Below are 24,174 nucleotides of genomic sequence, written 5' to 3'. Positions count from 1 at the left end.
TATTTTAGAATGAGGTCAACATTATAATTTGCATTCATGTTTGAGAAGTGAAAAACCAGAACCGGATGCTGGAATTGTGGTGTTGGTGGAAAACAGGTCTTGGCTCACAGAGATTGGCACGTGTAAAATACCATAATAGGGAAGTCAATGTTGGAAGGAAATTCCAATGAAACTGAGCTGCATTCACAAAACATTTTATTCTGCCATAGCTAGCATACTTAGTTTAGTGCTTCTGAATACCTTTTATAATTTCTAGAGCATTTACTTTAATTATTCAGTTTAGGGATAGTACTAATGGATGCAATGTGTCTGACAAATCAAGGCTATATCATGCTATATAATGGTTTTAAAATGCAGAATAAATAATATGTTTTTAAGTAATTGTGAGGTAAGTGAAGTAAGTGAAGAGACGCACTTAAAAAGGTAAAGGTAGAAAACCCTTCACGACCCTTTTTTTATTAGATGCACTAGTTTTGATTTTGTTTTCCTATTTTTCCTAAGAATTCTTCAAACAATAATTCAGTTCTTCCCCCACACAGTACAGAAAATCATAAATGGCAAACGGGACTAACCGCCTTAACCCATTTTTATACTTAAGGGTTCTAGTGTGAAGTCAAAAAAATAATCTAAATTCGCACCACCGAGCACAGAGAAAGGGAAACACCGGATTGAAACGGCTCATACCGAGTTATGTGCAACCTCCACAGATGATATATGGATGACTGTATCATAATACGTTGGATTACTTTCATACAGACTTCCACTCTAATCGCATCTGTGAAAATGAAAGGGTGAATGGAAGTTGAAAGACCCCATTATAATATGCAAAGTGTCTTAACTGAGTTGTATGATTTGCACAATATACATTAATGTATTTGTATGATCTGTGGGGGGGAGTAGTGAGCCGAGGCAGAGTCTAGATCCTGCTTGGGTCTGCAGGAGTCGGGAAGGGGCGGAGCTGGGGGGGGTTTCTGGGCTTGAGGTAGCAAATCCTCACCAGCAGACTCAGACATCTCCTACAGTCTGACTGACAGAGAGACAGGAAGGACGAAGATAAAAAAGGACAGGGCATGGATGCGTGCAGCGTGGGTGGTCTGCCAACAGAAACACACAGATCTCTCTGAACGTGTCCTCCTGAAGCACGGGCTGAGCTCTCATGACCCTCACCCCTCCTTCAAACCAACTGTCGCTGTGCTGTCCACACGCACGACATCTGATTCCTCCGACCACGTAATCCAACAATGTTCAGTCTCAGCGTCTCCACTTTTTTTTTTTTTTTTTTTCGCACAATCGCCTCTCCGTTTAGGAACAGATCACATTTCATGCTGAATCTGCAGATGTGCTTAACACAGGGCACAGTTGCTTAACGCAGAAGAATGCTACGGCTCTTTTGTTTCACTTAATAGCTCAGCAGTGGGGAGAATAAGTCTGCGTACAGTGAGCTAAAACTTTAGTGTAAGCATAAAGACTAGGGTGAGTGTGTTTCGCAGGGCCTCTAGTCCAGTTTTCTGGCATGGTCCTCTGTCAGGAGATTGAAGGGGGCCGTGCAGGGGGAGGCAGGGAGCGTCTGCTGCTTTTCCAACAAACAGAACATTTGGGGCCAGCTAGATAGCTAAAGATCTCTCCAGGACAGTAACATAACATCCTAAAAAGCCCACCTCCTCTTCTTCAACCATTGCCCCCTCTCTCCTTTTGCAGGATAATATTTACTCAAGGTATTTACCCAGTCATTAACGGAGAGTTGAAGATGTCACCGATCTCAGATAAATGCACTTCTTTATGTATTTGTTAGGCTCTCTCCCTGTCTTCCCCCCTTACAGCGGCCTTTCATTCATCCTGTCTGGGCCATTAGGCTCGCTAAATTCCTCTGTAAATTCAGCTCTCTCCTGCTCGCTTTCCTGGTCAGACTAATAATATATCTACAATCAGTGCTGTTTCCGAAGGCTTAGGTACAAAACGGAATAATCTCTATGCCTCAGTGCCCCAGGCAAGTCTATTCCACGTCTGTAGTTTGTCCCTGCTGAGAGGCAGTCGGAAATCTGTTTTGAAAAGGTACTGGATTTATGTTCATGTAACCATTGTTGTTGTTATAATGATGATAATGATGGTGATGATGATGCACTGGTGGTAAAAGCATGTCATGAGAAAGGATGTTTATCTTATCTGCTAATTATTTGATGATTCTGCCTATTTAAATGCCATTCACTTAAAAGGCTGACATAATAGTTCCTTTCACGATGCTGAAGAGCTCTCAGTCTCAGGGTCGCTGTTGCTATATTTCAACCGCCATCAAACACACAGCCTATTAAAAAATACAAATAACAGTGCTTAATCCACTGGTGTGACATTGTTACCGTCAGACACGTTACAACACCTGGTAATCAGATGTCTGGACGAAGCAGATTTCCGGAAACTGATTTTCTGGAATGTAGATTCTCACATGATCCGTAAGTGGAAAAAGCTGTAAAAGGGGTTTAACATAAAAGCTCTGAAACTAATTAAATGCAGAAGTTATATGCCCTGTTTTTAGATACCACTGATGCGATTTGAATACAGAGCATCGTAGTGCACATTGTCTGATTCTCTGTTGAACTCTTCTTCCTGTTGTTTTCCTCTCTCTGTTGCTTTGTTTTTGTGAGCATAAGCAGAAAGCAATCCCCGGGGATGCTGGATAAAAGGAAGGAGGAAAAAAAACGCTTAATTAGGACTGTTACCTCCGGCCTTTGTCGCCGATGGAGTCGACATTTCGAGTGACTTCTTTGAGACACATGGTCAAACGAGGAGGTGTGAATCGGAGGAGCACAAGAGAGACCGGGCTACAACACAAACGCTATCAAACAAACTTATTCAAAGCCTCTTTGAAGTGAAATGCAAGGGGAAAATAATACAATTTAGATTCTGTTTCATGAATACCAGAAATGCGAGCTACATGGGAACCCACCACTTCAGTCCTCTCCTCTCAGATATTAAATATTGCTGACTAGGGGGTAAGTTAGCCAATTAATGAATAATAAATGGGGCTGGAATGCAACATATTCATATGCTTTATAGGTCAGAGTGTGCCGAGCCGGGGCTGCTGGTACCGCTGGGCATCATGGTTAGATATTAAAGCATGGCCATCTCTATACTACTGTACCTCCGAGCCGTGTCAGCTGCTGCTCCACCCACACTACACGCAACATTAACGACAAGCTGAGAGGGCATAATAAAACTTTCTGCAACTTCTCCTTCCCATCTCTTGCACTGTGTTTTTTGCTTTTATCGCTGGCTCGTTAATCTTCACTCGATCATCCTTCCCCTGTTTGAGCACGGCGTAAAAGGCATCATTTTTTTTTTGAAGTCTGAAACAACATCCTGTTAGTTTTAGCCCGTATCTTATTGTGCTAAGCAGGCTCGCGGGCGATGACGACGGAGTAACAACGCACACTCCACCGCCGCAAACAAAAACAACAACATTGGGGCAATTACAGACTGATGCTTCGCAACCCTCCACTTCATTCTCTGTTATCTTCATTATTCAGCTCCTCTTGAATCAGCTATTAAAGGTAATTAAGCGATTCATCAAGTCAGTTTCAATTACTGGGAGCTTGACAGCTGCAGATTACAATCAGTAGGGGTGAGGGGAGAAAGTGAGAGAGGGAGGCGTCAAAAACTGAAAAGAGGAGAGGAAGAAAATAGACAAGAAGTAGTAACAGATCAAGCAGCACTGAGATGGGCAGGAAGCTTCTCGGGGTGTCAGGAGATACTGAATCCACATGATGGTGCAGCTTGTTCAGGCCGTCTTCATGGAGCAACAGGCCTCATAGCTACCACCCACTCTTTAGCTTCTACCCTGTCACCAGCTGGAGGTCTCTGACACTGCGTCAACTACACTATCATTACTCTGTCATGGACTGGCAGGACTGTAATGTTGCAACTAATAATGAACAAGAGCGCTCTTGCCATCATAACGGCGATCACACTACAGATAGGAATACATTTGCTGCATGACATATAGTCATTCGTAATAAAACTCACGTGTACTGTGCTGTACTGTAGGATCATAAAATGTTCTCACCCCCTAATTTATGACAACCAGTTACCAGCTCAGTTTTAAAATCAGGTGCATGTTGGTGCTAAGAGCACTCCAGGATGTGCGAACATTAGGCCGGTCAAAGGACGACTTCAATTTATGTTTGGCTGATTAACCCCCACTCTGTACTTGCACACTTTTACACATTAGGTTAAAGAATAACTCATCTGGGAGGAACTATTATGCCTTTTAGTTGTCCATTAGAGTCAGGTTTACAACGGTCTCGATGGCTATCATAAGTCACCCAGCGCAGGTTGGAACTACTGGACTAAATACAGGAGAATTGGCCATACCATTTATCTCATGGGGTATTGAATACCCAAAGGGACACCTTTATCACCAAGGTTCCTTTCATCGTTATACTCACACAAGGTTACCTTGCTAATAATGTCATTCTAGCAGGGTTTGGCTGTGGATTGTAAAAGGAGACAATAATTACATTTTAAGTTTCAATCAAAAGACCTGATTGTACATATTTAATTTCCCCCCCATCTCGTTTTTATATTTATCTTCACACCACTTTTCATTTCAAGACGTGATTAAGTCCAAGCTAGTGTGAAGGTGAGAGCAGAGCAGATTAATGCGAAGAGATTTCTCGTGATAAATTAAACATGTTTTACGTGGTTTATTTATACTCTGACAGTGTGCGTTACATGTTGGCATTCTGTCATCATATAACTTCCCGGGCTCATGAATAACTGTTGGCTCTCTTACATGCACCGTGTTCTCTCCTGGCTCCCATGCAGAAAAGCCTGCACTCCACTACCTTATGCTGCTTACATAATCTACTGGGTGCTGTTCACTGTAGAAACATACATAATGCAACCCTTAAATACTGTATCTAAAAACAACTTTACATAAAATAGTGATGATGATGATACAGTAACATACTGCAGCTGGCCTCGGCCTAAAAGTAACAAAAACACTCAGGTCTCACTAACCATAAATATCATTGGGAACAACTGTAAGTAAACAGCTCATTTAAATGAAGACAAACAAAGGACCGTAGCCAGCAGCAGCACAGTGAAAACACTAGCAGGAAATGGAAGCTCTCATACTGTATCCTCACAACAATAAAAGGGCAGCAAGCGCACCTTTCACACTGTCTTTTCTACCAGGTGCTTCCTTTTCTCTGAGGATGTGCTGAAACAGAGATTTATCACGTGCTGCTGGACACTAATCTTTACATTGTCCTTGAAAGGGTCTAGGAGAAATCTCAAAGGACAACTTTCACTAGATACTGTACATGCTGCGAGTGGATTTCCATTAGAGGTGATAAGATGATCTGTGTAAAAGGGATGCCCAGTATTTTGGGGGATCCAACTACTCAATTCTAAGGAGAAGTCTAATACCGAAGTCAGTCATGTGTCCCTGTACTGGGAGATTCACTCCAGTGATTAATACTCATACATTAGAATGGACAACTGCTGACTGATGAGGCTGCGTTCAGAGCAACAATAGAGGGCAACAGCAAAAATGGCTTAACTTTTGCCACAACGCAAAACAGCACCTCCAGCAAGGTGCTGCATTGGCCAATCAATGCATGCTAGTATACATCCCTGGTAGATTGCTTTGTATCCTGAACAGCATCAATCTACAGTTTGTGTCTTGATTGTCAAGACAGAGGATAAAATGATTGTTGCTATACTAACTTTCTGCAGTTGTAAAATCCAGTCATAGCATCATAAACCACTGTGCAGTGTTTTGGTGTCTGAAAGAAATATGGATGTATTACTTGTCTTAAGGATGGACGGCGTTATTAGCTGTAACCGCCGTATGAGAGAAGTGCAGAGCGGCGGCCGTGAGCTAGCCGGTGAGGCATGAACTTGCACAAAAAGCACGTGCTCAAGGCCCGGCTATGTCAACAAAGCACAGAGAAACTCAGATTACAACACACACAGAGGGAGAGGGACTTACTCCTCTATATATTTACATAGCAAATAGTTGTTTGCTGCTATATTAATGCTGGATAACGTATAGAGCACCTTCAACAGAGTAATATTCTTGGTCTCGCTAATCAAACTCACCGTATACTAATCCAACAAAAAAATAATTTTCTACCATAGACACATTTTAAACATATTTTGGATAAGATTTATAATTTATCTTAAAGGCTACTAGTAGTTATCACTTCCTCAAATTTGAGACAATGATAGTGATATATCCAGTATGCAGTATGTTAAAATGTTACCATAGAAAGCAAGATGATCTACCAGGAACATATGGAAGACTCTGGCTTAACAGCTACATGTAAATCATCTCACAAGTCATTTAGTGGATTTTGCATACATACCCAGATTGGAGGAGGCCCTTCCCTCTGCGGCCCTGTCCTTCAAACCCTCAGCTATAGACAGCTGCTGTTCATGGTACTGCTTGGCCCTCTCCAAGTCCTGCATGCAGCGAGCAGCATGACCCAGTCCCGCGTAGGCTCTCATCTCTATGGACTTTTCCTCCAGCTCCTGGGCAAGCTCCAGAACGTGAGTATGGTAGGACATGGCCTTGTCAAAGTTACGGTGGTAGTGGTAGGCACTGCCCAGGTTACTATAAGCCCGGGCTTCCTCTCGTTTATTCTCCAAGGCCTTGGCGATGCCCAGGTGCTGCTCGTGGCATTGGACAGCATTTTCAAAGTCTCCCATGGCGATGTAGACGGCCCCCATGTTTCCCAGCTCGCGAGCCTCAGACAGCTGATCCTTGGACTGCTTGGCCAGCAGGACACACTGCTTGTGGCTGGCAAGGGCGTTCGGATAGTCCCCAATGGCTGTGTATACATGGCCCAAGCTGCTTAGCGCCATTGAGGCAGCCTATGGATAAAGAGACAGATAGACAGCAAGTAAGAAAAACAGCAAGGTAATAAACTGTAGGCAAATGAAAAAAAAAATCTCAAACAGCCCCATTAATTATACCCACATTCCATCAACAGTGAGTCATTTTGTTGCCTTTGCATCACAGATTCCCCACCCGCACTTAAACGTCCCTTTAGCCAGAAGGACTGTACATCAAATGGGAAAAAAAAAGAAATCTGAATTCCCAAATCTCTTAGGGGGCTTACTGCTCAGAGACCAAACAACAAGCAAAACCTGATTTGATTTTGTCTTTGCTAAGCAAAGAGGGGGGGGTAAAGTGCGATGCAGATCAGCGCAGCAGCAGGCTTGTTTTAAAGCCGTCAGTTTGCCCACTGCAATCACGCTTCATGGCGTGCCACCACCAACGGAACAAAGGCCCTGCTAATCAGGAGGGAGAGGAGAGGGGTTTTAGCTCCACAGCAGCGCCGTGGGGGGCCAACTGGCTGACTGGCTGACTGCTGGCAAGACCTCTCGAGCTAACAACAGAGAGAACAATATTCTGTATATTCTCATCTTCCATTTTCTAAAGCAGCGTTCACCTGTGAAAATACAGCTACACTGAACACTAGCTACAACTGCATGAAGAGAGGTTTAACGGTGAAATGGAGAGGGTTCTCAAAATGCAGTCTTGACCCCCGATGTGACACATTAACTGCCGGCTTATTAACTGTTTATACAGAGGGTAAACAGCTGGGAATTGGGGTCAGCTGTCTTTGAGTGACCAGATGTTCAATTAATCATGCAGGGCCAGCTAATAAAGCATCTCCTTCCCGAGGTCCCACTCTGCATCCTCCAGCCAGGAAAGAGGGTTGGATGAAGGCCAGCAGAGAGGACAGACACCCTGACAGTGAAGGCCATCACATCTTGCCTCAGCAACAGGGATGACCTGGGTCATCTTGGGGGTATTTAGAGCCAGACAACTGGAAAATCAGCTACAGTAAAGGATGGACTAGTTTCAGCTGTGAGATGTTTGTGACAGCAGTTTTCATAGCCATATGTTGCAAAACTGGCCACTGATACATGCATTGGGCTTTAGAGGAGACACGAGCGCCACCATCTTCAATGCGAAATTTACATAGATACTATCCCGCATATACATCAAGATGTAATTTGAAGAAATGTGCCTGCAGAGAGCAGGTGATATTTTCTCTTTGCTCTGGCGCTACATAATGAAACTCTGAATAAATGAAAAGAAAAAGCACATAGCTGAGAAAAAAAATCAATTCAACTCCTGAAGACGTTTATAAAGACGCTTTTCTTTGAATCGTTCATACATTCTTTTTCTAAACACACACATGCGTACACCCCACCTACCTACCTCTCCTTCATTTCACATAGCTGCTGATGCCTGGAACCAATTACCTGCTGACATAAGGACTTCCAGCAGTTTGCTCAAGTTTAAAGACTCGACAAGGCATTATACAGGCCCAGGGAGGCAATTACCCTCCGTCACAACTGTTGCTGTTTCATGTTCCCAGATAGCCTATCTAGGGCTGCTCAATTACATGTGCCTTTTGAAGCTTCGCTCCATCTCTCCGACTCAAACTTCCACTTTTCTGAGCCAAAAACAGAGAGGATTCCTCATCTCTGTCTGTCTTCAACCGGGCAGGGTGGGAGACACGGGGAGAGAAAGCGAGATGGGGGGGGGAGCGCAATCTTTCTCCAGCTGAGATGAGTTGCTCTTGTGATCAGTGTCCCTATAAAGTGAGACTGCAACGCTGCATTTTCTCCTCAGATGGAAGCCAAGATAATGAGGAGCCAGCCTTGCTAGTCACAGAGGATGCACTGTGTTTGGCTCAGGGACAGACACTGGGACCATATCTTTCTCACTTCTGACTGCAGACCTCTCCCACCACTGCTCATTTTGACTTCCCACCAGTATCGCGAAATAACATTCTGTCTGGGAGAGAAATAATTGCCCGAAATACATAATTTCTGCCAAATTGACTTCATTCTAATTTGATTCCATTTCTTTTCCGCACTTATCTTCCCTCCCTCCCTGTTCTCACTCTCTCTCTCCCCCACTTCTCTCAATCCGTCTGCAAAGTCAGATCTGATTGTGTTTACAGAGTCCGGCCCTTCTCCGGATGTGTGCTGATTTGATTAATCCTAGCGCCGTGCTTTATAAACTGTTGATAAACCGCTGGCTCTTATCAGCAAACACATTTTGCGCCAAGGGTCTCCTAATGAAAGGTAAACTAGTTCTGCCTGGGAGAGATGGGAAAGAGAGAACGGAGGCAGCAGGGGAGGGCTGAGAGATGACATGTTAATCAGAAATGCTTGGCTCCAACAACATGATTCCATTTCTTTCCTCTGACAAGGACAGTGGTTTAGGACTCCTTGCTGATTGTCCTCTGTCAGCCTCCTCCACTAAGTATGTTTATATTCTGCAGCACATTAGAGAAATGGCTGCTTTCATAGCACATGCAAGAGGTAATGCATTGTACTTAGCATAATTAGCCCCTTATGTCATGCAGCAGAGCAGAGCTGCTCTTGATGGCTGGGTTTTGGTGCAAGATCTGTTCCTCTGAGCCCCCGGTGTGTTTTATTTCTTACTCTGAAACAGCGGAGTCGGGCTGCCCACCACTTCACTGCTGTGTTGAGCTGTGTGTGGTTATGCCTCGCCTTGCAGCTGTGTGAATATGCCTTTGAAAATCCTCCTCATTTCACTTTGGACCTCTGAGCTCTGATATACTCCAAACAACCAAGGCTATCATCACAGGCTGGCGGAGCTTGTGGGACAAGCGGGGTTGTCATGGAGATGTAAATAGTTGGATTAGGGCCTGCCAGGCCTTGTAGAAGCTCATGAACACGTGTGTGGAATCTCCTTCAGAGGGGACAGAAATAGGCAAACAAAGCAAGCAACCGCTGCTCTGACATCAACCGCTTTCATACAGAAAGACTTGCCTTCTTTAACTACATTTGCTAGTAGGGCTGTGTATTGGCAAGAATCTGGTGAAGTGATATGTATCATGATACAGGGGTTACGATTCAGTATATTGCGATGTATTGCAATACTGTAAGCAAGGCGATATATTGCGATTTTTAAAATAAGATATTCCATCCAACATCAAAGAACTACTTTTTGTTCAATCTGAGCCACTCTCTGCCACGAATCTTTGCATGTAAACTATTAATTAAAAATGAATACAGTGTTTTTGAGAATCAATACAGTATCACAAAACATAATATTGTGATACTGTGATTGTTGATTCAGAGCCTCCCTTGACAAGGTTTTGCTAATTCTACCTGAACAGAAATCACCAAGGTATAACCTGGTGTATCCTGATGCTAGTAAGACAAAAGTGTAATTATAATACATATTCGCTGTATACAATTTCGCTGATTGTCACACGGAAACTGAGGTGAGATGAGCATGAGCATGAGAGAGAGAGAGAGAGAAAGAGAGAGAGAGAGAGAGAGAGAGAGAGAGAGAGAGAGAGAGAGAGAGAGAGGCAGGCTTAGGAGGTGTAAGGTGTTAAAGAGCCCACAGTTTGCCCTTTGTCCAAACGCCATGTCCTGCAGGAGGGCAGGGCAGCCACTACTTCAGTAAAGTGCTGTTAATGGGATTATATGGGAGAGGAGAGGAGTGACTCTCTCTTGACAAGAGGGGATGGAGAACAGGTTTGATTCCATTACCGCAGAGGTGGGAACAACAACCCCGTCTTTCACTGTACCAATACAGATGTTACAGTAGGCTGTTGGCCTGGGAAAAAAACATTGCTCACACGACTGCGGACACATGAACTAACTGCATTCACTGGAATAAAGAAACGAATGATGTTACATTTCTATATAATGCCTTAAAGGAACAGTGTGTAGCATTTAGGGGGATCTATTGGCGGAAACGGAATATTATATAAATAAATATGTTTTCTTTAGTTTATAATCACCTGAAAATAAGATTCCTCGTATTTTCATAAACTTAGAATGAACTGTTTTTATCTACATAGGGAGCGGGTCCTCTTCACGGAGCCAGCCGCCATGTTTCTGTACAGTAGCCCAGAACGGACAAACCAAACACTTGTTCTAGATAGAGCCATTCACATTTTCATGCTTACACGTTTTTGCGTCAGCCTCTGTAGTTCTCCTATGTGCACACGGGAGAAGTTTCCATTGGTTGCAGTCTGCAAGCTCACTGCTAGATGCCACCAAATCCTACACACTGCACCTTTTATTACCATGGTTAAAAAGACAAATATTTTAATTAAAATTCACAGTATGAATGAATTTGAATTAATCATTTAACTGTCAATAAAATGTCAGAAAATTGTGAAAAATGCCCATTGCAATTTCCCAGAGATGGGAGGATGACAAGATCTTCAAATGCTCGTCTTGCCAGTTCAATTGTCAACAACACCAAATAAATTAACTTTAGTATAACACAGAGAAAAGCAGCAAACCTTCATTTTGAGAAGCACATTTTTGACAATTTTTGCTTGATAATTGATTAAAACTATTCATCAAATACATGATCAGTTATCCAAATTGTTTTCTGTCTATTGACCGATTCATTCCACAGTTGTTTCAGCACTAAAAACTGCACAGCTTAATGATCAAATATAATCCTGGGAAAATATTTGTGTGTCCAAAAGCTACAAACGGTTTGTATTGAGTGCAGACTGCTATTTAATGACGGGGTTGGACATCAGAGAAACAAACAAGCCACCGTGATACCAATCACTTCAAAAAGATGACTCGTGTGACTAAAAAAACACTCCACAGAAACACTACACACGCGCACACACACACACACACACACAGACACACACACACACACACACACACACACACACACACACACAAACAGCTGTCTAATTAAAAGGCAGTGCAGAGGGAAGGTGAGGAAGACCATGCACCAGTGTTTCCCTTAACGAGCTGGACTCAGGCAGCAACAGGAGCTGGCTGGCGGGGAACAGAACCGCACACACTGGAGGGAGCTGTGAGTGTGTGTGTGTGTGTGTGTGGGTGTGTATGTGTGTGTGCTGGGGAGGGGGGGCAGATAAAAGGCTATGGGAGAGATTGTGTTTGAAGGATGAGAGAAGAGAATGCTGGAAACATCCCCAGGGCGAGGATGTCTTTAGATCTGAATTCACCTGCAGAGACGCATTTTGACAAAAAAGGAAATATCTCAAGTGTAATAAACTGAGAGACGGAACAGACCAGTCAGAGAGGCGCTCAAAGAAAGACGCTTTCCAGGGATGCGTACTCTTGTATGTGTGTGCAAAGAGACATGTATGTGTGTGCATAAATGAGAGAGAAATGAGAGGAGGCATGCTGGTGATGCCGGTGTACAGGCTGGGGGCGGGGATGGATGTGATATAATATTCAGCTAGTTTTATGGGTGTGTACTCCATTCTTTTCCCTCGCTCAGTGTTTGCACACAGATATGGATCCTATGGGAGCCACCATTAGATCAGCCAAACGATTGCCTCTCTGCCATATCAAAACCTTCTGCTTTTTCTAACCAGACAAATGCTGCGCTCTGCCAAGTGAGGGCAGGTACAGCTGTGCCTGATTGCTCTCTTTCATACACGGACACACACAGAAGGATTCAGCGGCCCACTGTGGCGGATAAGCCCGGCACAGGCCAAGTTGAATTCGCTTCCTCCGGAGCCAAATTACAGACCCCCTTTCTCTTTACCTCTCCAAGTTTTGAAATGATATTCATGAAAGTCATCTCTCTGTGGTTTCCAGAATCACAAATCAATGCAAAACAGGCAGTGTCCTCCAGTATACTTTACTGTGGAAAAGCCTACTTATGGAAAAGGCTCTGGAAGAAAACAAACACAGATATCATAAGTTATCTGGCTGTTAACCAATTTCTCTAATCAATCATCAGCGCTAATCAGATCAATTAACAGTGGAGCCGCTTGCGTCTCCGTAACCTGTGTGACCTCCAGCTTGTAGATAAATGACGCCAGAGGGCCTGTAGGCTTGATAATTCCTTTAGCCTTCACAGCACATGTTCACAGAGGATTGATTGTCACCAAAGGTCAAGCTACGGGTAAGGGCACTCGTGACAGCTACTAGGCTGTCTGTCAGACTGTCTGCTGCTCAAACGGTCACACGCGCTACACATACTGTACACTCAGGGACAAGCACATAAACAACCATGCAGCATTTCATTAAGTGAACTTAAGACATGCTGCAGAGCAGACAACGCTTATGCTGGTGAAAAAGCTATTTTTTTGTCATCTGAGCTGCGGGTAGTCTGTGCAGTGGTGCCAGGCAAATGGCGGATCATTTGTGGTTACTCCAGAGACCCCAGTATACATTCTCTCACACATCCTTACGCAGAGACACAAAGTAATACACAAATGTATCCCAGAGCTCTGTGGCTTCTGTCTGTGTGTGTGTGCTTTTACACTATGCTTGTGCTTGTGTGTTTGTTTGAGGCCATATTGTGAGAGTTGGTGGCAAAGAGGCAGCCAAGAGGAAGAAACACAAGAGGCACCGAACAAAATTGGATCCGACAGTCTCCATTGGTGTTGGTGGAAAATTTGACTGTTCCCTTCAAGTGGTGTGGGGGTTTGATATTTCAAGCTCCCCTCCTCTCTTTGACAATACGCTAGACAAAACAAGGTTTACAGACACGGCCAAATGTTAAGTGAGGAAAAGAGAGGGAGGGGAGGTGCTGTAACTGAGCTGGAGCATGGCGGCTCCACCTTTCCAGCCTCCCCACAGCCCCCTACCTCAGTCCCAGCACATGTCCCCTTGTGACAGGATGTCAGCATTGTTCAAATGCACAAACAGCCCTCCTGCCTTCTGATATAAACACATGAATCTTAAGTCTGGTTGAGGAGGAAATTGAAGAGGTGGCACACCGGGGGAAGCGGGGCACTGTGAATGAATCTTAATGTACTCTAAATCAGAGCAAAGCCTTGAAGGGCTGCACGGGGCTGCTGTTTATTTCTGTACTGAAGTCAAGTCTCCACGGGCATAGCTGTGTGATGCCTGCTGGTGCAGGGAATCAATTCTTGAGAGACCTTGTGGTGGTGACAGAAGGGGAAATCACAGTGGTGTTTGAAAGTCATTCCAGGAGGGGTTTGAGGTAAACATCAAGGTTTGCCACTTTGCAAGGCCTCAAGCTAGGGACAGAGCAGAGAGAGACGCATAACGCTGTGGATAACTCCTTCTTTAAACACTAATAGGGGTTAGGAGCAGTTCAAGTGACGCTGCTGAATGTGATCAGAAATGATACAAATCACGCTACCTGTTGGCAGCAGAACTCTTTTGAGCCACAGCAAAAAAAAAAAATATCTCAAAGTCTATCCATTATAAGCTAATTAGCTGTTCTTATGGCTTCCTGCTGGGTCGGAGGACACAGTGCCAAATATAGCACCGCTTGCAGGCCCCCACTTGCATCCGAGAGCGTTCAGCAGGAAGCCAGGCAGTCGATCCAAGGACGCAAGAGTCCAGGGTTATTCAAGGGCGTTTTGGAGGCCCGGGGATGGGAGGCGAGGCGCTGTCCCCCCATCAGCCCACACAACTGGACAAATCAGGCCTGACATATAGGACCACACATAGTCCAGCCCTTTTCAGTGGGACACGAAAAATTCCATTTCTTAAGTGGCAGAGGAGAGGAGAGGAGAGATAAGAGAACACAGGTTAAGGTCTGAGGACCCGGATCAATATGAGCTGGCCAGAGCTGTTGCCTGCAGCAGCCTGACACAATGAAAGAAATGAAGAGTGACAACCAAATGTCCAGACTCTCAGCACCTCGCCGTCCTCTTTGAGAAAGAAGACAAGAGCCTTTGTGCTGCTCTCCTCTAATCCATCTGCAACAGCGAGTGCCTAATGCACTTAGACCAAATCAGATTTCTGTGAAATAGAAGGATGCATGGCTGCTTTCAATTGCTTTGTTTTTAAGTGTTTTTTCTTTTGTGATATGTAAAGGTGAGCTTCATGAAATGACTGCGAATAAAAAGAAGATCAATTTTGAAAGAAGTCAGGAGAAATAATTGGTATGGTGTAGATTGGCTGTACTACTGTATGTACCATATACCTTTGTCACCTTCTCAGTTCTTTCTTTTCATATCTAAGTAAAGTCTAACCAGATCTACAGTCAGTCAGTGTGTGTAGTTCTGGAGTGGTGAAAAGCAGATTGACCTATTCCCACCTCCTGTCATGTCAGTATCAGGTGAACAGCGGTGAAACAGAGGTTACCTTGCTTTCCTGGTTCCTGTTTAACATAATGAACTGGTGACTGCCACAGGCCAGAAGGCTCAAGTCTCTCTGTGGCTTTGCTTTAATTATGTGTTAGAAACGGTCCTGTGAGTGAACTGGATAAATGAACAGTTTGACTGTTAAGAGACACCCATGACAGCCTTTGAACTGTACCCGAGAGAGACGGAAACCAAATCTGCACAGCATCCAATTTCCATCAAGATACCCAAAGCTACACCAATCAATAACTTTTACATTAACAATAGATCAAATGATGTGTGATAGGTGAGGACAAACTCTGAGTGCAGCTCTGCAAAGCATTGTAGCCTCTTTTAGCTCACTGTAGATGTTTCCTGGCCCAAAAAATTCTGCTCTCATCAATCCCGTTTCCAGCAGCAGCAGACAGCTGTTGTCAACAAAATAGCTCTGATAAACCTACAGTATGCGACTAGGACAAATACTGGTAGAAACTGGAACATCTAGCAGCTTGAAGAGCCACAGATTTTTCTCAGGAGTTGGTGGTGACCATGACAGAGCTAAAAGGAGAGTGAGTATTGGACTTACATTGAACCAGGACTCCAAATGAAGGCCGATGGGCACGTTAACTATCACATTAAAACATTATATGTCAGATGTTGTGTTTTCAGCTTCTGTATCTGCCTCCAAGTGGCCAAAAAACTATTTTCACTATTAAGTTGAGTGGCTAGACTTGTTGAAAGTGATCAAATAAGGAAAATAAAAGTCAGGGAACAACTATGAATATACAGTATGCTCTGCATGCTGAGCCAATTCAAAGACGGCCGTGTTGACAGATCAAGGTATACCTAATGTAATGTATACCTCACCAAGTGCAGCTCAATGAGGTCTATGTTGTCAATGTGTCTATAAAAAAAACATAACCTCCCATCTCTCACCTGTAACTTAAATAGCCAGTTCTATCATGCCTTATACTGACACTTGTCATCATGCTCTGAAGTGTTGGGCGAATAAATCCACAATGACATGCAGCTAAGAGAGCGAAAGGACCTCGTTCTACCTCCAGCCCGGCACACAAACCATTTAAATCCCTTCCTCCCTCTGTGCTTTTATTCCCCAAATGTAATTACAAGCCTGCTGAGGGTGGCTACTGTGGCCTGGGAAGCCTGCAGAACACAGCATCAACACCAGCACTTGGTAGGATCAAAAGACGGGGCTGTCCCTCCAAAGCACCTCCGCACCTCACTGCTCCGTAGACTGTGGCTCCTCCAGGCCACACCAGACTAACCCCGTGCTTTCAGCACCGCTGGGTCCTCCGCCTTAGCCCCGGGCGGACAGAACTGGTCCCACTGATAAAGACTGAAAAGAGGATCTCCCTACTGGGCTGTATTATCACATCCATAAACACATTATGGTCATATGCACACTGTGCACACACACACATGTGTGCACACACTACCTCCCACTGTGACAGAGATTTAAGACCATGAGGATGGTAAGCTTCCTTAGTGCAGCATGATGGAAACCAAATCCCAGCAACATTCCTTCCCATGTCCCATGTAAGACACATCTGCCTCTCGGGGGGGACTGTCCCTGTTTTGAACGTATGTGTGTGTGTGTGAGCGGAAAGGCAGGAGGATCTAAACCAGAATCGCCTAATTAGTTTCCTTAAGTCCAAAATTTCCCAGGACGGTACAGCAGATCTCCACTGATTCCATTCATTTTGAGTTAATATGGACTACCGAGAGGCAGGCAGACAGAAAGATAAAGACGATGGCGGATGAAGGATTATGGGCGTGCCAGGTTGTAGCGCGGGGCGTGGTGCAGATGAGACAGGAAGGGACGATCAGGAAATAATCGTTGCTTTTAAGGTATGTTTTCCGGGAGATGCTGGGCCACCTGCCAGTGCTGCCTCCAGCTGCGAGCGCACGCCACAGGACTCTGATTGACAGGGAGGGTAAATAGTTGCTAGCAGGGGCCCTGATTGTATCTCTCGCCTCTGGCAGAATGGAAGCCAGAGTGGAAGGGTGATTGGCTTTCGTTACAGCCCTTCAGCAACAAATTAAGTTGGCATCTCAGCCGAGCCACCCGAGATGCACGTTGCTTAGAGCTGCTTTCTGCTCCTACAACCCGCCCGGTGCCCACAAAAAAAAAACTGTCTCTGCTACTTTAACATAAGCCTTCTGAGGAGCACATCCTAATGGATAAAGATACATGGAGGGGAAAGGGGGTGTTCAGGAGGCAGAGCTAGAAAGAGACGGCGAGCAGAGAGGGGAATATGTTTACAAAAAACGCTCTGCAGGGACTGTATTGGAATTTGAGGACCTGCTTTTTATGGAATGCATGTTGCGTTCAGGTCACGCAATGTAAGAAGGGGGATTTGCCAGTGTAGGAGGAATACTTGGCTCTGCTAAACTCTCCCCAAGCAACGCGACAAGCTGAAGCTAAAAAGAAGGTGCTGCTCCTTGCATGCTGAGCAAGAGCAGAAGAGTGTCAGCTGACTCAAAGCAGACGCATAAGCACCAATCGAACTCTACTTCCACCAGTCAAGAGCAAGAATGATAGGAAAACACCAGTGTGGCTTCAAGCAAAGTGGATTTCTGTCTGTGCTAGATTGGCCTCTTCACACTGGAGTGATGGAGCAATCACAGGCCACTTTTGCGCTGCCATTAAGTGAGAGGATGCAGGCTTCACAGCTTTAACATATGCCTATCTGCTGCTTAACAAAGGAGAGCGGCCTAGTTTAGAGTTCCTCAGAAAAAAGGGAGCAAAGAAAGGGGCGGAAATGAGAAAGGAAAGAGGAGGGGGTTAGAAGTACAGCTGAGCCAACACCAACAACTATTACATGACTCATCCCACATCTGCAGCCGCGAATGGCTCGGGTCTGGACTAAGGTGGACTGTAACCAGAGCTTAGCTGAGCAGTACAGCCAATGGACACACTGCTAAGTACACTAAATAAGACTAGACTCTTTACATAACACTTCCTGTATATTGTATTACTCAGGACAGGACCTGTCCAATAAGGCTCTGACAGTGTTGTCTCTGCATTTAACTTCTGTTCATATTAAAGGGATAGTTTGGATGTTTTGAAGTGGGGTTATATGAGGTCCTTATCCATAGTCAGTGTATTACCTACAGTAGATGACGGTTGGCATGCCCTCAATTTGGAGAAGCAGACAGGAGTTAATGCACAGAAGCAAAGCAATGTACTGCTGTGGACAGGGCCAGCAGCAAAACATTATTTTAACCACATAAAAGAAATGTCCATCAAAAAAATAGATATCATTTTAAGTGTATGCTGTATTTAGAATATTTTCACTGCTTTATCTTGCCGTCAGACGGCCCTTTCTGACAGGGAAGTAAAGCCGTTGGATTCATCTATGCTCTCACCAAAGCCACCGGAGTTGCTGGTCTACCGCTGCCTCGATCGGTTAGTTTGTTTGTGCTATGTGTGACTTTGGTAAATCCAAACTAAGCAAAGTAACAATAACACAAACAAACTAACCTATCAAGGGAGCAGTAGACCAGCAACTCCCTTGTTCTGCGAGGTACAATTTAAATTTTTTTTCCAATGGTGTCTGGTTGATTTGGCGAGAGCATAGATAGGGGCTTCAGTTCCACGTCAGAAACATAGACTGTAGCTGTCTCACGGCAAGGTAAACCAGCGAAGATATTCTAAATATAGCGTATACTTAAAGTTATATAGATTTTTTTAAGATGGGCCTTTCTTTTAGGATGCTAAAATACATTTTGTTGCCGGCCTCATCCACAGCAGTACATTGCTTTGGTTCCATGTGGTAACTCCTGTCTGCTTCTCCAAGGTGGGGGCTTGCCGACCGTCAACACACTGACTATGGATAAGCACCTCATACAACCCCAACACCTCATACAACCCCAACACCTCATACAACCCCACTTCAAAACTACGGAACCATCCCTTTAAGTCTTGATGTAAAGTTCGGTATGGCAACCTGGTTTAATGACACACTGACCCAGACATAAATCCTATTTGTGCAGTCTCCTCTGTTCAGTGTCTGCCTGCAAGTACCTGAGTGTGTATACGCGGTATGCAATAAACAAGCGGAGTACCCACTGGAGACAAGCCCATACAAAACTCATCATCTCTGAGAACGTGAGATTCCGACACAGCGCGGATAACAACCATAAAGTGATTTTTCTCTTGTGCATCTCCTCAGGACTGCGAGCGTACACGTTCAAACACACAATCTGCGCACACATGAAAAGACAACACTGAAAAGGTCCCTTTTGTCTGCTCAACACTGATGAAAAGCTACCCACTGCGAACTTCAATCACATTCGAAAATGAGTTGGAGACGTGCTGTAACCCCGACAGTGTCATTAAGCCTGTCAGTCAGTCCCCTGGTGTGTGGGGAGGGGGAAACCGCCATCGGCCTTCTCCAATGTGCCGTGCAGCCCTGAACTAGACCCGGAGGTACCGAGAGCCCCTCCTGAGCTGGATCCATGTCTGACACCAGCATAATGAAGCCATATGATTAGAAATTCTGCTATGTATGTCCATAAACCCCACAAATATCAAACATCCAGACAAAGGAATCATGCATATTCTAATGGTGTTCACGGTAGATGATGGCAAACACTCTCATGTGAGAAATGATAGCTGGAATCCCATCATATATGTTCCCACGCATTAAAACCCATGCGGTGCACACGCACACACATGGACAGACACAAACAATACATAGAGCAAGATAAGCCTCCGCATGCTGTCAGAGGCTGCTGTGTGATTGGCCTCTGTGGAGCTACTGCTTCTCTCATCATTAACTCTTCAGAGGATCACGCTACTCTAATCACGCTAAGCCTCCCTGAATGGCGATGAAGTCAAAAACGTGCCCATGCACATATTCACTGATGCCCAACTCATTACACACACACACACACCCACACACACACGCATAACGGCTTTTTCATCACCACAATCACAAAATGTAATACACACAAGCAGCTGTGTGCAGTCTGTAGAACAAGTCTTCTACCAAACACTGTGGGAACCAATTATAGACATTTTTCAGGAAGATTATAAAACTAAAGGATCACTTCTATATTCAAGGGCGTAATTACCACTGAGTTTGGGAAGTATATGTCCACCTTACTTTTCATTTGGGACTCTTGTCACCTTCAATTTTTACCATGTACTCGTAGCAATAAGCTTTATAAGCAACAGTGCAACCGTACTGTAATGTGCACACTTTTTAAACCTGGATTTTCTCTCTTGAGCAACATATCTTATTACTGAAGGTTGTTGGGGTTTTTAATTGAGGTAGGCCTTTATTTAGAGTTAATAGTCTCCTAAAAATGATACCAAAATATAATATCAATCAAAGTTTTCAGGCTATTAAATAGGTGTTATTGGTTGCTATGAGCAGCATAAATATGGGTCAATAGGGGCCTACAGTACTACATCCAATAGTAGGTTTTATCATCTATTCACATGGAAGATCACAGAAAGGAGGTATAAAAGAATATGACAGTGACCTCTAGCAACCGTAGAAATTCTGACAGGAGCAGAAGCAGAAGTCAGGCGCTGTAGTTTTGATAGCATGACACTCCATATGGGGTTGTGTTTGAGGGTGATGGATGGGTCACAAATCACAGGAGACTTTCACGTTTGAAACGTAGTAATTTTAAGCCAAAACACTTTTTTTTCTCTAAACCTAACTGTTTTTGTTGCCTAAACCTAAAAAAGCCTTTTTGTTTGTGCTCAAATCCTAACGTTTCATTCAGTTTTACAACATGTTGAAAAAACTAGGTCCCTATTGACCCCTATTGACCCATATCTATGGTGCTTATAGCAACCGATAATGCCTATTTAATGGCCTGATAACAGTCGAATCGGGTCCGATAAGACGGTAAAGCACAGTGCTCTTTGTAGTAAAGATGAAAATACATTATGTGTCGTAGTATGTCAAGTACCAGGTCTTGATCAGGGAATGTAAAGATTATTTTATGTTGTGTTAGTGCTTTAATTATGCGATCATTTACACAGCATTTCTCTTTATTATAAAACCAAAATATATGCCCTTGTAATCACTAATCTCATAAAAGTGTATGTGTGCAATTTTACTTGTGTGTGTGTGTGTGTGTGTGTGTGTGTGTGCGTGGCACCAACCTGTGATAGCCACATCTCCCCAAAAGCGAAAGCCAATGGCTACAATTAAATTAGGTGACAGCACCAGCAATAGCTACTAACTTTTCAAAATTGAGTGTGGCTACAATAAAATACCCGAGCAGCCTTTACCTCTGGGCCCCTCCACTGAATATTTTACAACCTTGATTCCATTCGGTTCCTTTCTCTATTTAAGACAGAACATTCAATAGTGTTTTTTTTTTGACGTTGATGTGTAGCCAGCGAAGGTCTGTCTCGACTGTTATTTAGAGACCGTACTGTGTGCGCTGCAAGGTCAAGTATAAGCAGAACCGTAGGCCTCCATCCCCTCCTAAGATGGAGTACTTTCATTTCACTCACTTGGGGCCTCGTATTTTCTCTCCATTTTATTGCTTTCTCTGAGCGCTTTCCACAAAGACACATTCCACCTCCTCATACAGACACAGGGCTCCCGTCCAAGAGAGAGTGGGGAAGGTCTGGATACTGTGCCACAGGGACAAGAATGCTGACACTGCTGTAACTCGGGACAAAAGCTAAAGATGAGAGTGGAGAGAGACAGAGTGAGGAGGAGAAAGAGAGTGTCTCAGTGTATAGGAGTTGTTAGGAGGCTTCAGCCGAGCCAAACTGAGGAGCTATAATCCCCGTCTTTGGCGTGATGTCAGGGAGTCTTGCAGAAGACCATTTCCTCACTCTGCAAAAATGCTGTCTCCTACATCCCAGTGTGCGCCGCAGCTATATATAATGCAAACATCAAACGCTTGTAACTGCGCTGACCTCTCTCTCCCTGGGAGACCCCTTGTTCCCTCGTAATACAGAAACCATTCCCCAAACACACACACACACACACACACACAGACTGGTTAAAACTCCAGCGCACCATCTGAGTTTCACCTTATCTCTGAGGACAAGCTCGTCTCTATTTTACAGATGGTTGAGTGGTGAGGACTAATCTGGCTCCTATCTTTGATTTCACTCTTTAAAAGATCTGAGAAAGAAGGAGGAGGGGCATTCCTTCACAGTGCATCCTCTTTCAGAGACAGGAGAACAAAATATACTGCACCATGATAATGAACATACAGTAGCTCCTTTCTTTGTCACTGTGCCGAGTGTTGTTAACGGGAATATCTCATGTATTGATAACAGGAATAAGGATACAGAGACAATTGCACATACATTGAAAGATAATTTCAGGAATGATGCACACATTGTTGATTTGTCTATTTATTCATTTATTGCTTACTTTGGGCCACTGAAAGGAAATCCATACATTTCTTCAAGATATCATTAGAGAAAACTAACACAATAGTCACCAACCAACTCGTCAAATACGGCAGCTTGGTCAGCGGCCCCACACTTTAAACTATGATGCTCTAGGAACCCCTCTAGCGTCAGCTTTGGGCGTGTAGGAGACGGTTACATGCATAGTGTCTTTTCAAAATAAACTTCCGTGTTCACAGGAAACGTACAGTTTCCACTCGTTGCATGCATACGGTCTCTTTGCAAAATAAACTTCCAACGTAGGTTTACTTAGTTTATAGATTTACAATTACAGAAGTACTTGGTTTGGCTTAGCAAAAGATTGTTGTTGGGGTTAAAATAAGTATGCTTGTTATATAAACTAGAATAACCGCCACGCGGTTGTATGCCTCCTCCAACCAGTCAAGTTGCAGTAAATCCATGTCTCTCCAAATGTCATCACTTCATCATTTTATCATGTTAGACATTTGTGTGAAATTGTCATAATTAGCATATGAACACAGTGACCTTTGACCCCCCAAAATCAAATCACTTCATCCTTGATTCTAAGTTGACGTTTGTGCCAAATTTGAAGAAAATCCCTCAAAGCGTTCCTGAAATATCACAAGAATGGGATAGACGTGAGGTCAGTGACCTTGGCGTAGTTATGGACAGACGGACGGACGGAAGGACAATCCAAAAACACAATGAAAATAAAATACTACGCTTGCTGCATAACTGCCGTTAGTAAAGTACAGAATTTATGCAACAAAATTATGGTCAAATAAGTCAACGTTGACTTGGTTTCACACGGGACATGAACAACGGTCTCCTGGGTGAAATTCCTGTGTTTGTTTGACCCGTCCAACCTCTCCTCTCACCCAGGTCTTTATACTACGCCAGTTGCTCTGCCTGTCTAATAATGACGCGAATGGGTTTACTTTGGAGTTAGTTGAAAGCCTGATGCGTCCCATGCAGATGCTAAAGCGGCATCAGACGCTGAGGGGCACTGACCAAGCCTCCTACCTCAGGTGACACAGAACCACCTTGGCTCCTTAAAACAGAAGGACAGAAAAGTAGTAAGAAGACAGGAGGGCATTAAATGTGACTTATTGTACAACACTCATCTTTATTCAGTGTTTTGTTCCAGGTCTCTGGTCCAGTTTGTCTTTTATCTGTCTGGATGTCAGTGGTTTTATCAGGGCACTGAGCACTCTTGACGTGTAAAGCTCTGGCTGACCAGAGTAGGTATTTGGCCATATGCATAAATCGACAATCATTCCCACAGTCGCACTGACTAATCAGGGATAGTAATTGCTCCAATGAGAGAAAACAGGGTTGGGCTGGGCCATTGCCCAGAGGAGATTGTTGCTCTACATCACTGGCTGTGCTTGACCTCTGACCTCAACTCCTAATCATCCATTAGCATGCAGCCCTTTTCTGCATATTGATGTAAGGTAAAGGGTATCAGCTCAGAATGCCTATTAAACAGGCTGAAAACAAACAAAAGTACAACATCAACAGAATCCCAAGTTAAACAACTGCTCCAAAGGACATCCTCTGCTTCCAAATGCAAATGTACACAAAGCTTTTGAAGCGAGCCAGTGTGTCGACTGAGGGCAGTTGTGGAGGGAGTAGCCTCGGATTTGTAGCTCTCCCTTGTCACAACAATATCTTTTTACCACAGAGCTGCTGACATGATTCATGAGCCAGAGGACTTGATGTGGTGTT

General features: G+C 44.1%; 1 protein-coding gene across 3 annotated transcripts in view; it reads right to left on the bottom strand.

Annotated features, from left to right (window-relative positions):
* Positions 1 to 24,174, bottom strand: part of LOC119492824 (tetratricopeptide repeat protein 28-like) — a 177,878-nt gene that overhangs the window by 30,487 nt on the left and 123,217 nt on the right. For all 3 annotated transcript variants that reach the window (XM_037777600.1, XM_037777599.1, XM_037777602.1), the window contains one exon: positions 6,366 to 6,873. In XM_037777600.1, the coding sequence (XP_037633528.1) occupies positions 6,366 to 6,873 (508 nt within the window). The remainder of the gene's footprint in view (positions 1 to 6,365; positions 6,874 to 24,174) is intronic.

This window comes from Sebastes umbrosus, chromosome 8 (genome assembly GCF_015220745.1).
Source record: "Sebastes umbrosus isolate fSebUmb1 chromosome 8, fSebUmb1.pri, whole genome shotgun sequence".
NCBI lineage: Eukaryota > Metazoa > Chordata > Actinopteri > Perciformes > Sebastidae > Sebastes > Sebastes umbrosus.
Note: the sequence above shows the minus strand (reverse complement) of the source record. Positions and strands in the feature narration are given on the sequence as shown.